This window comes from Scatophagus argus, chromosome 19 (assembly GCF_020382885.2).
Source record: "Scatophagus argus isolate fScaArg1 chromosome 19, fScaArg1.pri, whole genome shotgun sequence".
NCBI lineage: Eukaryota > Metazoa > Chordata > Actinopteri > Scatophagidae > Scatophagus > Scatophagus argus.
The window spans coordinates 1,952,028-1,967,176 of NC_058511.1; the positions used below are offsets into that span (position 1 = coordinate 1,952,028).

The following is a 15,149-nucleotide window of genomic DNA, read 5'->3' on the forward strand; positions in this document are numbered from 1 at the left end:
GTGGCTTTACCAGGCAACCAGCAGGGAGGATGGGAAGCCTCCTCCTCTTCACCACTTATCACCATCCTGCCCATAAGCACTTTTATTTCTTTATCAGAACATTTAAAAGCCTCATTTAGAAATACGGGAAAGAGGAAAGGCCACTTTGTGCGGCGATAACAACACAAATCCTTCGCTGCTGATCTGTGAATCTGGCGGTGGAGGTGAAAGCTCCCTGCAGACATTTGGATTACTAAACCAGTTTGAATTCTGAGCTCCTCCTGTCTGATTTGTTGAAATAGACCCAAAAACATCATCATATAAAAAAGGGAAGTCAAAGATTGGAACAGCAGGAAACAAAGAAAACGTGCAAACAAATTCAACGTTATTTTTTTCCTCCCCAAATAAATCGAAAACTGCATTGAAATGTGTTGTCATTTCTTATTTCTAATAAAACTATGGGACAAAAGCCACGTTGTAATCTGACACACAGCTTTCAGTTCGCTTCTGTTAGGTATTTCACACAACTCAAGCTCGACTTGTTGCTGGAACGACAGGATTTTCTGAAACTGTTGCGGACACAAACTCAACACGAAGGTTAAACTTTCATTTGAGCTCGAGGAGATTCCCAAACAGTTTAGTTTACCCTCCGAAGGACCTCAGAGAGTTTCCAGAGCTTGACCAGCAAAGAAGTGACGGGTGATTTAATGGGGGGGTCACAGTCGGAAACACTGGATGTGGGGAGTAGAGCTTCTCTCTGACTGCTTTGTGGTTTGTCCAGCGAACAGGAAGGCTGAGACTGCCGGTGGAGTAAATTCAGGGTGGAAAAGCTTCAGAAAAGTTGAGAAAAGCTTGGGGAATGCGTCCCTGTAAAAGACACCAACATTCATGGCTTCCTTTTCTTTTCGTTTCTCTTCTACCAAGAGTGGTCACTATGAGAAAGTCCCTGGTATTCTGACGCAATCCTCTCATCTTGCAGCTCAGCCTTCACGTCTGTTTTCATTATTAGTCAAAACCTGACAGTTGGTGAGACAAACCCACTCGACAGCAAGTGAAAGTGAGAGTGTGTGGTGGTTGCTCCTGCTGCACTTTGAGACAAAAGTCCACAGCTCGTAAGGTGCTGATACGATTTATTGTCCCAGAGGACACACAAGTTTAAAAGGTCAAAGAACGGGTGAGGAAACGTCGGAGGGCACAGGACCGAACCCTCCTCTGTTCCATTCACTGTTACAGCTTTAGCTTCTCCAGCTGCTAACGGCTGACTTGTTGTTTCTTACGTTTAGCTCATGACGTTGTTTTGCTCTCTGTATTCATCACTCATTGATCACTGAGAATTAGACAAACAGCCTGTCCAAAGCACAGGGAGGGTGCAGCGTTTGTCTGTGGTTGTACCTTCTGCTGAAGTACGGCAACACCACTCAGACAAAACACACGCACAACTGCAGTGCCACAACTATTGTCAATTTGTTAAGTGAAGTTTTGGCAATCATTACAGTTTTTTCACAGCAATTTTCTGTATTCATCTACTGATACTTCTGCGTACTTGTACTTGGACTATTACTTGTAATACTTGAGTATTTTTACATTGTGGTATTACTGCTTCTACTGAAGTAAAAGATCAGAGTACTTCCTCCAGTGCTGACTGCACACCTGGATTAAAACTCAGCAACCACCTGCTTTTGGGGTGTTTTAAGTCTTGACAAACAAACGGAGGAGTTTGGTGGGTGTGAACGCACCCAGAGCTCAGTATGAGAGCCTTCTAATATAAAAATAGAGAATGTGATATGTAGCCGTGGGGTTGGCGCTCTGATCATATGGTATTAATAGTGAACAGGGTCAGCAATGACTTCACGTCGCAGCATCAATATGGATTACAACGCTGACCTCCTAAACCTTTCAACAGCCGCCCGCCTGCCGAGAGAGACACAGACAGTGTCTGTGTGTGTCTGTGTGTGTGTGTATGTGTCTGTGTGTGTGTGTGTGTGTCTGTGCGTGTGTGTGTCTGTGTGTAGGTGTGTGTGTGTCTGTGTGTGTCTGTGCCTCTCAGCCGACGGTACCTTCCTGATTGTCTGTCGTTCTAAACGACTTGGGTCCGACTTGCTGCCGGTTGGCTGATCTGTAATGTTACGAGATGAGAAAATTCTACGGATTCTCCTTTGTCTGTTCCTGACAGGAATCCAGATTTTAACCCAAACTCGAGCCTAATTCAGCAGCCACACGAGGGCCGGAGCCTGCAGACGGACGGGTGGAGGCGGGCTGGACTCCTGCTTGGGACCAGGTTCAGTGAAGGTTCTGTTTGGTTGAGTCTACGTGTAACTTCAAGTTAACTCGGTTTAGTTCTGGATTTTCTCCACATTATGTAATCTGAAGCTGTCACTGATGTACTCCACAGAACAGAACTGTTACTGTATGTCCGTTCCACACTATTTTCCATCTTTGTGAAATCATGACTGCTGACACTTATTCTACAGAACCTCTGACACAACGTGGATTCTACATTACAACATTCATTATTGCAAAATGTACACGTTTTCGAATGAGCCGAAAACCATAGAAAACTGGAACTAAAAACGCTCTAACATATGGACACAAGTTTTTTTATATTTTAATACATATTACTCATACACACAAAACCTGCAAAATCTGATATAATATTTTAACTGACATGGCGTTTGGTGAATATTTGCTTTGACTTATCATAGTGAAGTAAATGTTGATTTCACAGCGTGATGGCTGTGGAGTAATGAGCCCATATGAACCTAAAACCAAGTGAAGTCTGATCCAGTCCGCCTGGCAACATTTCTGTCTGCCTTCGTGTCTCCATCGCAGACCAAAGACATGAATAAAGTCACGCTTTGCGTCCTGTGCTGCTGCTACTCTGAGGAAGACGGAAAGCGATCGGATTGTCTTTGTGACCACGACGCCAACAATAATAAAGGTTCCATTTTAAGGAAACTCAAATTCTGAGGTTGTTTCCACTTTCTTTTCCTGAGAAAAGGCGTTTGTGTAACTCGGCCTACATCCTCCGTGTCCCACATGTCAGCTTATCTCTGGACCCTCAACCCGTTCAACCTCAGGCTGGATTTGTTTTATCAGGCCAGCTTCTTTCAGAGGTTTCCACTGAGCGGCCTGTTGTTGTTCTCAGCAGGGAAACACCTTTCAATTATTAACTGTTTTATTGTTTTTTACTGCCGGCTGCTATGTGTCGTGACAGCCCAGTTATTTGACCAGCACACAAGCACACACACACACACACACACACACACACACACACACACACACAGGCTGTAAAGGCTTTCCTGGATGGAAAATTAGCACTGAATTGTTGTCAGCAGCCTGTCAAGGCTTCCCTCAAAACAGAGGATGAGCCATGGAGAATGAAAACACACACACACACACACACTGTCGGAGATGTGGAAGTTTCTACATCAGTCATGCCATTCACACTCCAGAGTCATGCTTCCTGTTGCATATTTCATTTCAGGTAAGGTCAAACACTCATGGAGTCATGGTATACAGCGGTGAGCAGTTCATTTTGACATTTCCCAGTTTCTAAACTCTTAGGCAACTTTTTTTTTTTTTCTGAGAAAAACTGCGTTTAGTGAAAGCGAAAGCTGAGTTTTTTAGTTGTAGGCACAGGAAACCAGAAGTTTCTAGATTACAACAGTCAGTCTTTGGGTTGAAATGACAGGAAATGAGCAACAAGGAAAGGAAAATAAAGAAGAAATTCTGATCTAGATGTACGTCTACTGATTAACGTATAATGACTGATAATGTTCAGTTCATGTGTTTGCACTGCTTCTTTTGAAAACAAGCAAATCACGTGTGAACATGTCCAGTTCACATGTGAAAGCTTTTTTCGGACAATATTTGATCCACGTGTGATATTTTCTTGAGGTTCTCCTACCACTGCTGATGAAAGTTCCTGCAGTAAACGTAGTACTTCTAACTCTAAAGCTGGCGCCTTTTGTAGCAAAGATGATAACAACTGTGCATTTCTGAGGTAACTTCTCGCAGCTCCTGGCAGGAAATCCCCGTCTGTCTCAGCAGTGAGCAAACAAGATCACCTGACAGGATCACAGAAAGGTCACCTCACAGCTACATGCAAGGCTATGTTTTCTAAACGTACCTGTCCGCCGATCTTCACTCCACAGTGAAGGTCGCCTCACCTTCTCAAATCCAAACCACCACAGTAAGCCATCGCACGCCACCCGTCTGCCCGTCTGTGTGTGCTTTTATACCCGCACTGATGAGATGTAACCACAGAATAAATAACCATCCTGTGTCATTCAGCTCGAGCGGCGCTGGTCACTCGTTAGTGTGGAACGTCAGGAATGGAAACTCATGTCAGTGTCAAAACAGGGAGAGGTGACGAAGAGGAGGGAGAGGAGGTATTCACTTCGGTAATGTGGTGATCTTAATGAGTTTCACACAGCTGTTAGGACGAAGGGAGAAAGAGAGATGAGGAAGGGACAAAAAAGAAGAAAGGAGACTGGGTCAATAAGGGAAAAGGATGAAGAAGGGCTGAAAGAAAAAGGGGCCAGACAATGATGGAGGGATGAAAAGGACAAACAGGAAGAGAGGAACAGATGAGTGAGCGAAGGAGAGAACAGGGCAGGTGTATGGGTGAGAGAAAAGGGGGGACGCAAAGACAACAACTGAGAAGGAAAAAAGGAAAGGAAGAGAAGAGGAGGAGGAGGAGGAAGAGGAGAAGGTGGAGAGGAAAGAAGATCTAACAAGGAGAAGAAGAGCGAGAAAGGAAGGAAAAGCAAGAAGAAATGAGTTGGGAAAGGGAGACGAAAGAGAAAAGAAAGGAGAAGAGGAAGATGGGAAAGATAATAATGGAGGGATCTAAATGGGAAACTGAGAAGGGGAGGGGGATGAGGAAAGGAGGAGGAAAAGTCTGGGAGTAAGAAGGAGGGGGGGAGGAGGGGGGAGGAGGGGGAAGCCTGTCCTGTTATGGCAGAGCTGCTCGGGGTTGCTCGATTGCATCATCGCAGGATAAGCCTTCTATAAATAGGATGACGTCACCCCCCTCCCCCCCCACACCTCCCTCTCCTCCTCACTCTACTAGAGCTCGATGTTGCGTCACGACGCCCCGCCCCCGTCCGCGTCTCATAAAAGCTGGTGATGCAACGTACCGGCCACAAGCGCAACTTTACGCACCAGCAGGAAGAGGAAGAGAAGAGGAGCGCCTGAACTCTCAAAGGAGCTCTGAGTTTTTCTCCACGGCCACTCGAAGCTTGAACAGGTAGGTTGGACTGTCGTGTGGGGGGGTGGGGGGTGAGGTCGGGGAGGTCCGTCCGCTTGCTTTTCGGGGAGAGGGGAGGTGCTGCGACAGCGTTAGGACCGCGGAGGAGTCCCGGTGCCGCTCCGCTGTCCCGGGACGCGTTACCGAAAACTTCTGAGCTTCTCTCCTCTTGTACCAGGCGGACCGAATGAAAACAAAAGAGAGGGACAGTGATGCGTAGCAGTGAAGTGTGACTTTCTGAGGGATTTTACTCGCCAGTTCTGCATTTTAACACCTTCGGAAACTTGCACGAACCGGTGGCAGCCCGTCGCGTTGAGGCGTGAGAGCGAAGCTGCTGTCCGGGCGCAGCTGTGGAGGTGACAGCAGAGAGTTCGGGGTTGAGATGTGTGTCTGACCTGGTGTCACAGTTGATCATAGTAAACATCATAAGAATGTTACGGAGCTGTCAGTCATTTTCTCCGCGAGTCACTGCTGTGTTTGGATAACAAACATCCACACCTTTTGAAACCTCTCTTTTATTGTTTCAGTATTTGTTTGAGTTCAGGCGATGTTTGACCATAAATTATTCCTCCTCCCACTCGTCTTCTCGGATGCGCTGAAATCTTGACATTTGAACTCAAAGCTCATCCTACTCCTACAGCTTCAGTTCTGTTGTGTAATATTCGAGATCTTTATCATTATTACTCAGCAACAAGCTCTCAATAACTTCTCTATGGTTCATTTTATAATGACCTTATTATCTTTATGGTCTTTTTATCTGCTGTAATACGACTTCAGTCACTTTTTGTGCATTTGTGATACTTGCTGGTTTTTACTATATTTTGATCCTTCATGTTATTACTATACCGTCTTTATATTCATTTGTAATGGTGTTTATATATTGACTTTAACTGTATTTTTTTAATCTACAAGACATTTTTATGAAGTAATTTGTCATAAAATCCTTGTGAATTTTATAGATTGTAATTTTTTAAAAAATGTTTCTACATTGAGCAAACTGACCCTCCTAAAAAACTCGGTGACTTTGACTGACTTGCTGACAATGTTTCCAGAATGATGCTGCAGCACTCAGGTCCCTCGCTGGCCGACATCAGCTGCTCCGCCCTGGTGCCCTGCCTGTCCCCACCGGGCACGCTCACCCTGGACGACTTCACCAATTTCACACCCATCGTGAAAGAAGAGCTGCGACTGGCCATCCAGAACAAGAGGCTGTCCAACGGGCTCAGCGCCGACATGAGCTCCGACGGCGCCAGCTCCAGCTCGGACCGTCCCTCGGATAACCTCGCCTGTGGATCCGCTGTGAGGAGAGAGGTGAGGCGGAGGGGAAGCTTCCAGCATGTGCTCAGCTGTGTTTTTTGAGGCTGACTGTGATTTCCAAGTGTGTGTTTGGGTGAAATCTTGACCGTTTGTTCTTCTCTCTGGTTTTCAGATTTCTCCTCAAGAACACGAGAGGAGGAAGAGGAGGAGGGAGAGGAACAAAATCGCTGCTGCCAAGTGTCGCAACAAGAAGAAGGAGAAGACAGAGTCTCTGCAGAAGGTAGATTAAACTTTGGTCAAATTTCGAAATGATGGCAAAGATTCAGTGCTTTTGCCTTTTTTCATGGAAACTTTCAGCTCATTTTCACACCACAAGAATAAATTATCAGTATCATGAAAAGTGCACTAATGATTTTAAAAAACTGGCAGTCCCAAACTTCTTCAATTAGGACTTCATCCTGATGCAGTAAAGTACCAGTCAGTGTGGAAGCTTTGTGTTTTTGTGTCAAGACACACCTGTAAGATCTTTACAATGTAAAGTAGGAAGCTTGTTTAACTAAGCTGTAACATCCAGATCAACAGAGAAGTACAGCATACTGATTTCGCCTCCTCCCTCTCTCTTCAACAGGAGTCAGAGAAACTGGAGAGTGTGAACGCCGACCTGAAGGCGCAGATCGAGGAGCTGAAGCAGCAGAAGCAGCAGCTGGTCTACATGCTCAACCTGCACAGGCCCACCTGCATCGTCCGAGCCCAAAACGGCCAAACGCCCGAGGACGAGAGGAACCTCTTCATCCAGCACATCAAGGAGAGCACCTTACAACTCCACAACCTCACCTCCTCCACCGACACCTCCTCCTCCTCCACGTCCACCTCCTCCACCACGTCCACCTCCACATTAGCACCTCTAGACGGAGGTTTTCTGACCCTCGATCACATTCAGTGTGCCAGTCACCTATGAGTGATGAGGCGCTTCTTGCCACTTTTCTAAGACTCGCAAAGCTTCAACCCGCTGCCATCGATGTAGCACCGAAGAGTGTTGGAGAGGGAGGTGGAGCCGCCGCACAGGCTTGCGACCTGAGAATGACAGTGACGTAAAAATGAACACCACCTTCAGATGACTCCTCAGTCTCACTGACAAAGCTGCTGGAGAGAGAGAGACCTCCCACTCCCTGAAACTGAAGCTGCTGACTGGACAGGAAGTGATACACATCACCATGACGTACATTTTTTATTTTCAACATTACAGTCAGGGCCAAGGACAGAAAGCACTAAAAGAAAAAAAACATAAACTGCAATTGCTTTTATTATTACTATTATTATTATTATTATTTACTGTTTTTTTGAATAGTTGAGAGTCTCAGTTATTGTCTGATTTTGTTTTTGTACCAAAGTGTGATTTCAAGGTGATCAAGGCACATAATTTAACCGTTCACCCACAAAGTAGATGCAGATGTGTGAGTGTGTACAGAGCGTTTGAGTGGCAAGTCACTGACTTTAAAAAAGATATTGTTGTTTGTGCTTAGTCTATGAAAAGTAATATATTTATCAAGTAACTAGTGTATGTCATTACCGTATCAACCCTGTCTGCTTGTCCTTTATCGTCCTAAATTTGCTGCTACCACTAACCACTCAGGACCTACGTGAGCTTTAGAAGTTGATTTCATGTTGTTTTTCTTTTGCTGTTTATATTGCCCAACTAAAGAGCTAACCTCATTACAAGTCAGGTTGTTTTTCTGTCAGTCAAGGTAGCAGTCACATGAGGGAAATGTACTTTGCAGGCAGGGTTTACAAATCTGCACTTAACGAGAAAAGCAAAAAACTAGAGTATGATCATGTAAGCGGATGATATCTTACTGTTCGTGAATGACTGTATTTAGGATGTTTGGTATGAAAATCCTCTTGGCTTAGAGGTGGGAACACAAAAGTTGCTGTGGAAACTGTCAAGACAAGTTTCCGATTTTACATGTTTATCATGCCTTAACTGGTAGCCAAAGTTACTTTTGTTTTAAAACTCAAAAAACTCACAGAATGGATTTGTGCTCATCTCAGCTGGTACTTTAAGTGCTGCAAAGGAAATCATAAAATTCCACCGTGGACATTAATTTGAAACTCACTGGCAAACAAAATTGCCTCAGAAAAATGAAATACTGTATATAATCTCACAAGTACACTTTATTTATCACTGCGGTCCCTCTTATCATAAACAGAACTAATGTTGCTTTTTACATCGTCTGTGACGATGAAGCTTCACGACTGTTATTTTTCAGACATGTTGTTTTCTACCTAAATTTGTGTAAATTGTATTGACTGTGCATTAAGCTGTGCTACTGTATGTAAACACCGGATGCCTCCTCTGGTCTTGACGGAGCAAAACAAACAAACAAAAAAAGATTGTTATTTTTTAAAATGTATTTTATGAACAGCATTTAGTTTGCAAGTTGTGTTCACTGGATATCGTTAGCTAGGTATCGGAAGTGCTGCATCAGCTTCTGGCTGGTCCTTTAACACACTTGACTCTGGCGTTGTAGAAGATGATGTGATTATTACACTCAGTGTTATGAACTTTATTAATGTCCAGGCTTTAACTCACTGCCAAATATTTTCTCTCCTTCCACTCCCATTTCCTGCCGCTGGCCTGTTCGCTCTGTAGTGAAGAACCCTCAAAAGAGATGTGGTTTATTGCGCAAACAGAAACTGAGGGAGTGTGATGAGTGAGAATCGAGAAGCTTTCTATTCTATTTCCTGTCAAATCACAGAATCGGTCCAAAGTGTCACAGTCCCTCACAAAGCAGACTGAACACTGAACATGTTAGCACCATTCTTGCTCTCTTACAGTTCATAACAGAAGTGTAATAATTACTTTGTGTCAATTCACAGTGAGGACTGAAGTCTCATATATTATGTTTGCATGGTATACGTTTGAGAAAAGGTTCATATGTTGTGTATTCTGTAAGCGGTTGAAGGGACGCGGGCGTCGACGTGTGTTCGTAGTGTGTATGTTGTCTTTGGTGGTTAAAGTTGTTCGTTGTCTGGTTGCTAGTCGTGGCTAATAGCTGCTAGGCGCTGAGTTCGATGTGTATGTGTTCTACTGTGCCTGCTTCCACTGGAGGCTGTTTTGTTTGTCTGCCGCTGCTCGACTGTTGGAGCGTCGCAGCCTGAAGACACAAACTGTAGGCTGTCAGGTAAAACTGCACTGCTAATACCAATGTGTACTTCCATCCTCGTGATCTGTCCACTTTTGGTTTTGATACTTTATTAATTAAAATTATGCACTGCAAATCACCTCTCATGGAGTCGTCTTTTTGGAGACAGATTGGATCTCGTTTCTGCCCACATGTACACAAATTCTGTCACTCAGTCATGCGAGCAACAGCCCTGCTGATCACCTTTGAGCAGAGAAACAACAGTGTTTCCTCAGAATATTTACAGAAGCATGCACTGACAGATAAAAACAGGGAAGGAGCTGTAAGAGGAAACTGATCCTGAATTTGCTGGGCCATCCATGTTGGCACATCATTTGTTTTTCACACACAGAAAACTTCATAACATAAACATGAGTTCACCTGCAAAGTGAGCAGAGCAGCTGTGTTTGTGCTGGAGACAAGACTGGACATGTCCTCTCTGTCTGAGCGGAGAGACGGAGGGAGGGACAGACGGAGGGAGGGAGCTGAGCGCTGTACCAGAGAGATGCATGACTTAACGTTTGTTATCTCTCAAGATAACCAAAGCAAAACAAACCCACCCTTTCAATTGGTTGATGAGGGTCAACGTTTCCAAAAGACCATGTTTCCTTCTGTCGGGTTATGTTGAATCAGACACTCATGCAGTCTTTTGAAGTGTCATGAGCATATGACTGTTTGTCAGAGTTAACTGAATCAGCCATTGCAAAAGTTCAAAAGTCTTGGAACTTTTAATTTGATGTTATTTTAATATGCAAAACTGAAAAAAAGAGAGAGAAAGTCTGTTCAGGTGAGAGAACATTAACACTCTGCTGGTGTTGTCAAGCTGAATAGCAGCACATACAACCAAAACTTTCATCAATCAGATGACAAAACACACCATATTATAGCTGCAATGAGTCGCTGCATGCCGGATGGGTGGGGTTCACCAGGGTGGGACAAAGCTCAGGTACCAAAGGTCTAATTAAAGTTGTTGAAAGTCAGTTTAATGAACTCAAATTTGCAGCTAATTACACAATTAGCTAACAGTCGTGCAGCAGTGAACCGCACCCTTCCAGCTCACCACCAGCACACGTCAAACACTAACAAACCACCGTTATCGCCATCGTCTACCCGCCAGCATGAGTTTCTGGGATAAATCTGATCCACGGCACATCATCTTTACGTTATCTTCTGAAGTTAATCTGTTTATATAATAGTGAAAGTTGAGTCCTACAGCTCATTTCATTTAATTAAAGCTGGAATCAAAGAACTTCATTCGTGTAAGATCCACGTCAGCCGAGCTCTGCAGCTCCGTGAGAAAGCGGATTCTGTGTGTTTGAAGGAAATGTTTCAGCCCAGGCTTCAGTATTGTTTGATACACAACTGGCACCTTAATCACAACTTAAAACTATCCAGGAATCAACACCTGGATCAACTCCCTCTACCTGCTCTGACAGGCCGCCTTCCCAAACATTTCTCAGCTAATAACATTGAGTGCAGCACAGATTTACCTGGTAGCATTAGCACAGGTGAGTCTGTGAGCATAACGCTCCTCTCCAGTAAGCACCAGTAAGCAGTATGTTAGCGTGTCGACATGCACAGCAGCAGGGCTGAAGGGACTGCAGACACCCGTGTGTTTAACAACATGTTTTACTGAAAAGAAATATCCTAAAATACAGGTAGCTGCGGCTACATTTTCTCATTTATGTGTTTTTTTTTTCTTGTGAAGGGATGAACATGAAGAAGGAGGTCATGTTTCACCTGGTCACGGCATGTTTTCAGACGTGAGCCAAGGCTCAGCTGTCTTTCAGGGAGCGCAAACAGGATCTGACATGACGGTGTTGGTCATGTAAACCATTTCATTCTTTTTCCCTGCTGAAATACTCTTCAGTCTGTCTGCCTCTCTGGTGTTGCAAAGCAGGAATAAAGTTTTTGGTTTGTGTTGCTGAAGTCTCTGAACTTCAAGTTTCCATGGCTATTTTGAATGAATGTTGTTTTTCACAGCTTTTTTTCTCTTTTGATTCTCATATTTATGATCTCATATAATGAGTCTATTGTTGCTGGTCTGCTCCTCTGACTCACGCTCACACATATATGAATGTCCATCACACCTCCACACATGTGCGCAAACACAAAACGTCTGCACTACTTCAAGATCTCACCGTCTTCTAAATTTTATCAAACAAATTGACCTTGTTTTATCTAAACTATTATATAATCTATTACAAAACTTTATCTCAAAGTGAGTTTAAACACACCACGTTTCTCTTGGTGGGAAAGTACGTTGGACCTGAAGCGGAAGAAAAAGTGAGAAGTTCAAGTTTCAGCAAACCCTGAACCTCGCGGAAACCAAAGTTTATTCTCGGGTCGGCTTTGGGTCATCACTGAGGTCCTTCTAAGTTCCAGGAAGTGATCACAACTTTTACCACCAACTCATTGATGCTTCCAGGATTTGTCGTTGCTTCACTCGCTGTGGGTTAAAACCTGAAATCTGCATGTACTGTGGCTTTTGGTCCACACCAGTGGCTGCTCATCCCAGGCTGGAAATTGGTCAATAACACACACACACACACACACACACACACACACACACTGGAAGGGGAGGAGGGTGAAAAGGAGAGGGAAAGGTGCTTTGTCATCCTCTTGATTGAGGGAGAAACTGATGCAACTCAGTCACAAGAGGACGCAAGGTGACTGATGCAACGTTTCTGTCACAATCTGTGAACAGCAACATCCTGTGTGCTGAAGTCAAAGGTCACAGCTGGACACACAAACACATACTTTGTTGTGAAGTGTTCGCGAGATTGAGCACAGACACAACCAAAATGCCTCTAAAGGGAGGAGGAAGTAAAACAGGCCACAGAACCATGAACAAACATCGGGGGAGGAGAAACACAATAAGGAAGAAGGAGTATTTAATCAAGAAGAAAAGATGATAAAAGACTGTAAAACAAGAAGACAAAATAAGAGAAAGCAAAGGATTCCAAAGATGTGCAGAACAGGAGGAAGTAAACTTCTTATGTTTTATTATTTCCTGTAAGAGAAGTTTTCAAAAAGTCTTCCTGGGTTAAAGTAAAGGAACTCTGATGGGGAATCTTTAGTTTTTGCAGTTAGATAGATATGATAGATAAATAGATAGATAGATACTTTATTGATCCCAATGGAAATTCAAGATATACTGCCTGTTGTACTTGTACTTCTGACACGTCTGGTATAAAGGCATAAATCCTGTACCATAGGTCGAAAAAAGGTGTGTGTGTGTGTTACTGTTGAGCCAGACTCTTCAACCACAACAGTAAAATCTGATGCGGTCAGAAATCAGTTAACATGCAAATGCAACATGTCAAAAACATGCTCTAATGGGCCACCGCCGCTTCACCGCCGCTTCACCGCAGGACGATGCAACACGACCTGCGAGCTCACGTTCTGTCCCGCCTCCAGCAAACCACCGACAACAAGCAACAGAAGACACAGCCTGAAGCACCAAGATCAGGGCACAGCTAGCAAAACTCACACAGATCAGAGGTGAATCTGCTGCACGTCATCTCTCCTCTGCAGATCTTTAGCCTGAAGAACACGTCTGTTAGCAGCAGTCAGAGAAGATTCAAGCTTATAGGATTTCCTAAACTCTTGAACAAGTGCTCCAATCTCACACTTCAGTAAAAGTCACGCATTTAAATGATTACTTGTAGATCAAAAAAGTTTTATCTGAATCTTTAACATCACACATCAAGTTGTACAGTATTTGACTCTAAACTGTAATGGAATAGAGGCATAAAGTAGAAGAAAATGGAAAAACAAGTATCTCACAATTGTACTTAAGTACTTGAGCAAATATACCCATGGATACTTTCCACTACTTGCTTACAAGCTTGTTATAAATCCATCCAGCTGTTCAAACCCCTGCCAACATGCTGATGTTGTCACAACAGTATTCAACTCGCTGAGATTAAATATCGCTGAACTTTGCAGATGACTGAATGTCTGAAGAGTCAGGAACCTTCAAGCATAAAGGGCAGTTTCAATATAAGGTAGGGAGTTCATATTTACTGATATGAAGGGACCAGACAGATCACAGCATGTGTCAACAGCAAGTGTGTGGGTTATCTTCACCAGTGACATTTTCAAGGAATTCGGTTGTACGATGAGGGTGATTTCACATGAGTAAAGAAATGTGTTGTGATTGGCAGAGAAATACAGACACGAATCTGCTTAAAGAGGAAGAGAAGTAGATCCAAACCTGAGGGGGTAACGAGGCGTTTGAGATTTCTCAATACTCACATGAAATGAGTCAAAAATTTCTCACTGAGCTCTGGGAAAGCTTCAGTGAAATTTGTTAGAGGAAGTGATGGAATTTATTACATGAATTAATGTAGATTTTAAAAAACATGTGCAATAAATGTGTTGTGGTGTGTTATAGATGTGTCTTATTCCTGTTCAAGATGTCTCCCAGCACCAATCTGCTCTCTTTTTGACTTTTGCACTTATGCCCTCATTTTTTCTGAAATCAGTGAAATTCTGCAGGTGTTTGAAACATGAACCTCTAATGAAAATCCGTCTCCCTCTCTCTTTGCCTCATCAGCAAGCGAGATTTAAATTCATATGACTCTCCATCAACAAAGGATGAAGATCACAGTTTTCCCACCGTGTCAGGCCATCTGCTATCTGACTGATTAACGCATTCCTACAAGTTTCTGTTGCTCTGTACATGACGGCCGCTAATGAAGAAGAAGGGAGGAAAAGATGAACGTGACAGTTGTCCTCATAAAGCTTTTACAGTTCTTAAGCAGGTACGTTTACAGTAAGAGAGACAGATGAGGAAGTAATTGAAGCGGGAGTCCCAAAGACCCACATGGGAGAAGTTTTCCTTCAGCCTGTTTCAACCCCAGTCACAATCTGTTCCTAAACTAAAGTACGAAGAATTCATTTTCAAAACTGAAAAGTCAGCTAAATATAAAATAAGAAATCAGTGCTGACTTTTGACTCATTCATACTCCAATAACTGCTCCCTGTGTGTACTTTATCACTCTTTATATCACGTCGTGTGATACCCTAAGAAATCTTCCATAAACACGTGTGCCTGGAAGAGTTTTCTGCAAGAAGAGATCGTGTCAATCCTCTGCCAATCTGTACCCCTGGTAAAAGCCTTTATTCTGCCTTGACCCGAGTGTCAGAAAAAGAATCTGAAACATTTGTAATCAGCACATCTGCGACGGCCATCACAAACCTTCCACGTAGCTGTTAACAAAATGGCTCTGAACAATAAATCATTGATAAGTTCAGTGATGAAATACACTGGCACTGCTGTGTATACTCTTCCAGGGAAGTTTCACAATAATTCACTCCACAGTTCAGCAGAAGTGTGTTTACAAGCGTGGAAGGAGGGAGGTGTGTGTGTTCTGGTGTGTTTTCTGTGGGAAAACAACCTGTAGCTTAGCCAACACGCCTCCACTTCTTCCGACTGCACTAAAGTGAAGTCGGAAGATACGAGCTGATACGAG

At 43.6% G+C, this 15,149-nt stretch overlaps 1 protein-coding gene across 1 annotated transcript; it reads left to right on the forward strand.

The window, feature by feature from the left end:
* The first annotated feature begins 5,093 nt into the window (after window positions 1-5,093).
* Window positions 5,094-9,766, forward strand: atf3 (activating transcription factor 3). The gene is made up of 4 exons (XM_046373554.1): window positions 5,094-5,230; window positions 6,283-6,541; window positions 6,660-6,767; window positions 7,116-9,766. Exons 2-4 carry the CDS (start codon window positions 6,284-6,286, stop codon window positions 7,443-7,445), a joined length of 696 nt encoding a protein of 231 aa, XP_046229510.1. The 5' UTR covers window positions 5,094-5,230; window position 6,283; the 3' UTR covers window positions 7,446-9,766.
* Window positions 9,767-15,149: the final 5,383 nt, after the last annotated feature.

What these genes read in the sequence shown, in the direction of transcription:
- atf3 (XM_046373554.1), top strand. Translation starts at nt 6,284, where the DNA reads ATGATGCTGCAGCACTCAGGTCCCTCGCTGGCCGACATCAGCTGCTCC. An exon ending in GATCCGCTGTGAGGAGAGAG is followed by an intron (nt 6,542 to 6,659) that starts GTGAGGCGGAGG and finishes TCTGGTTTTCAG; the next exon opens with ATTTCTCCTCAAGAACACGA. An exon ending in AGACAGAGTCTCTGCAGAAG is followed by an intron (nt 6,768 to 7,115) that starts GTAGATTAAACT and finishes TCTCTTCAACAG; the next exon opens with GAGTCAGAGAAACTGGAGAG.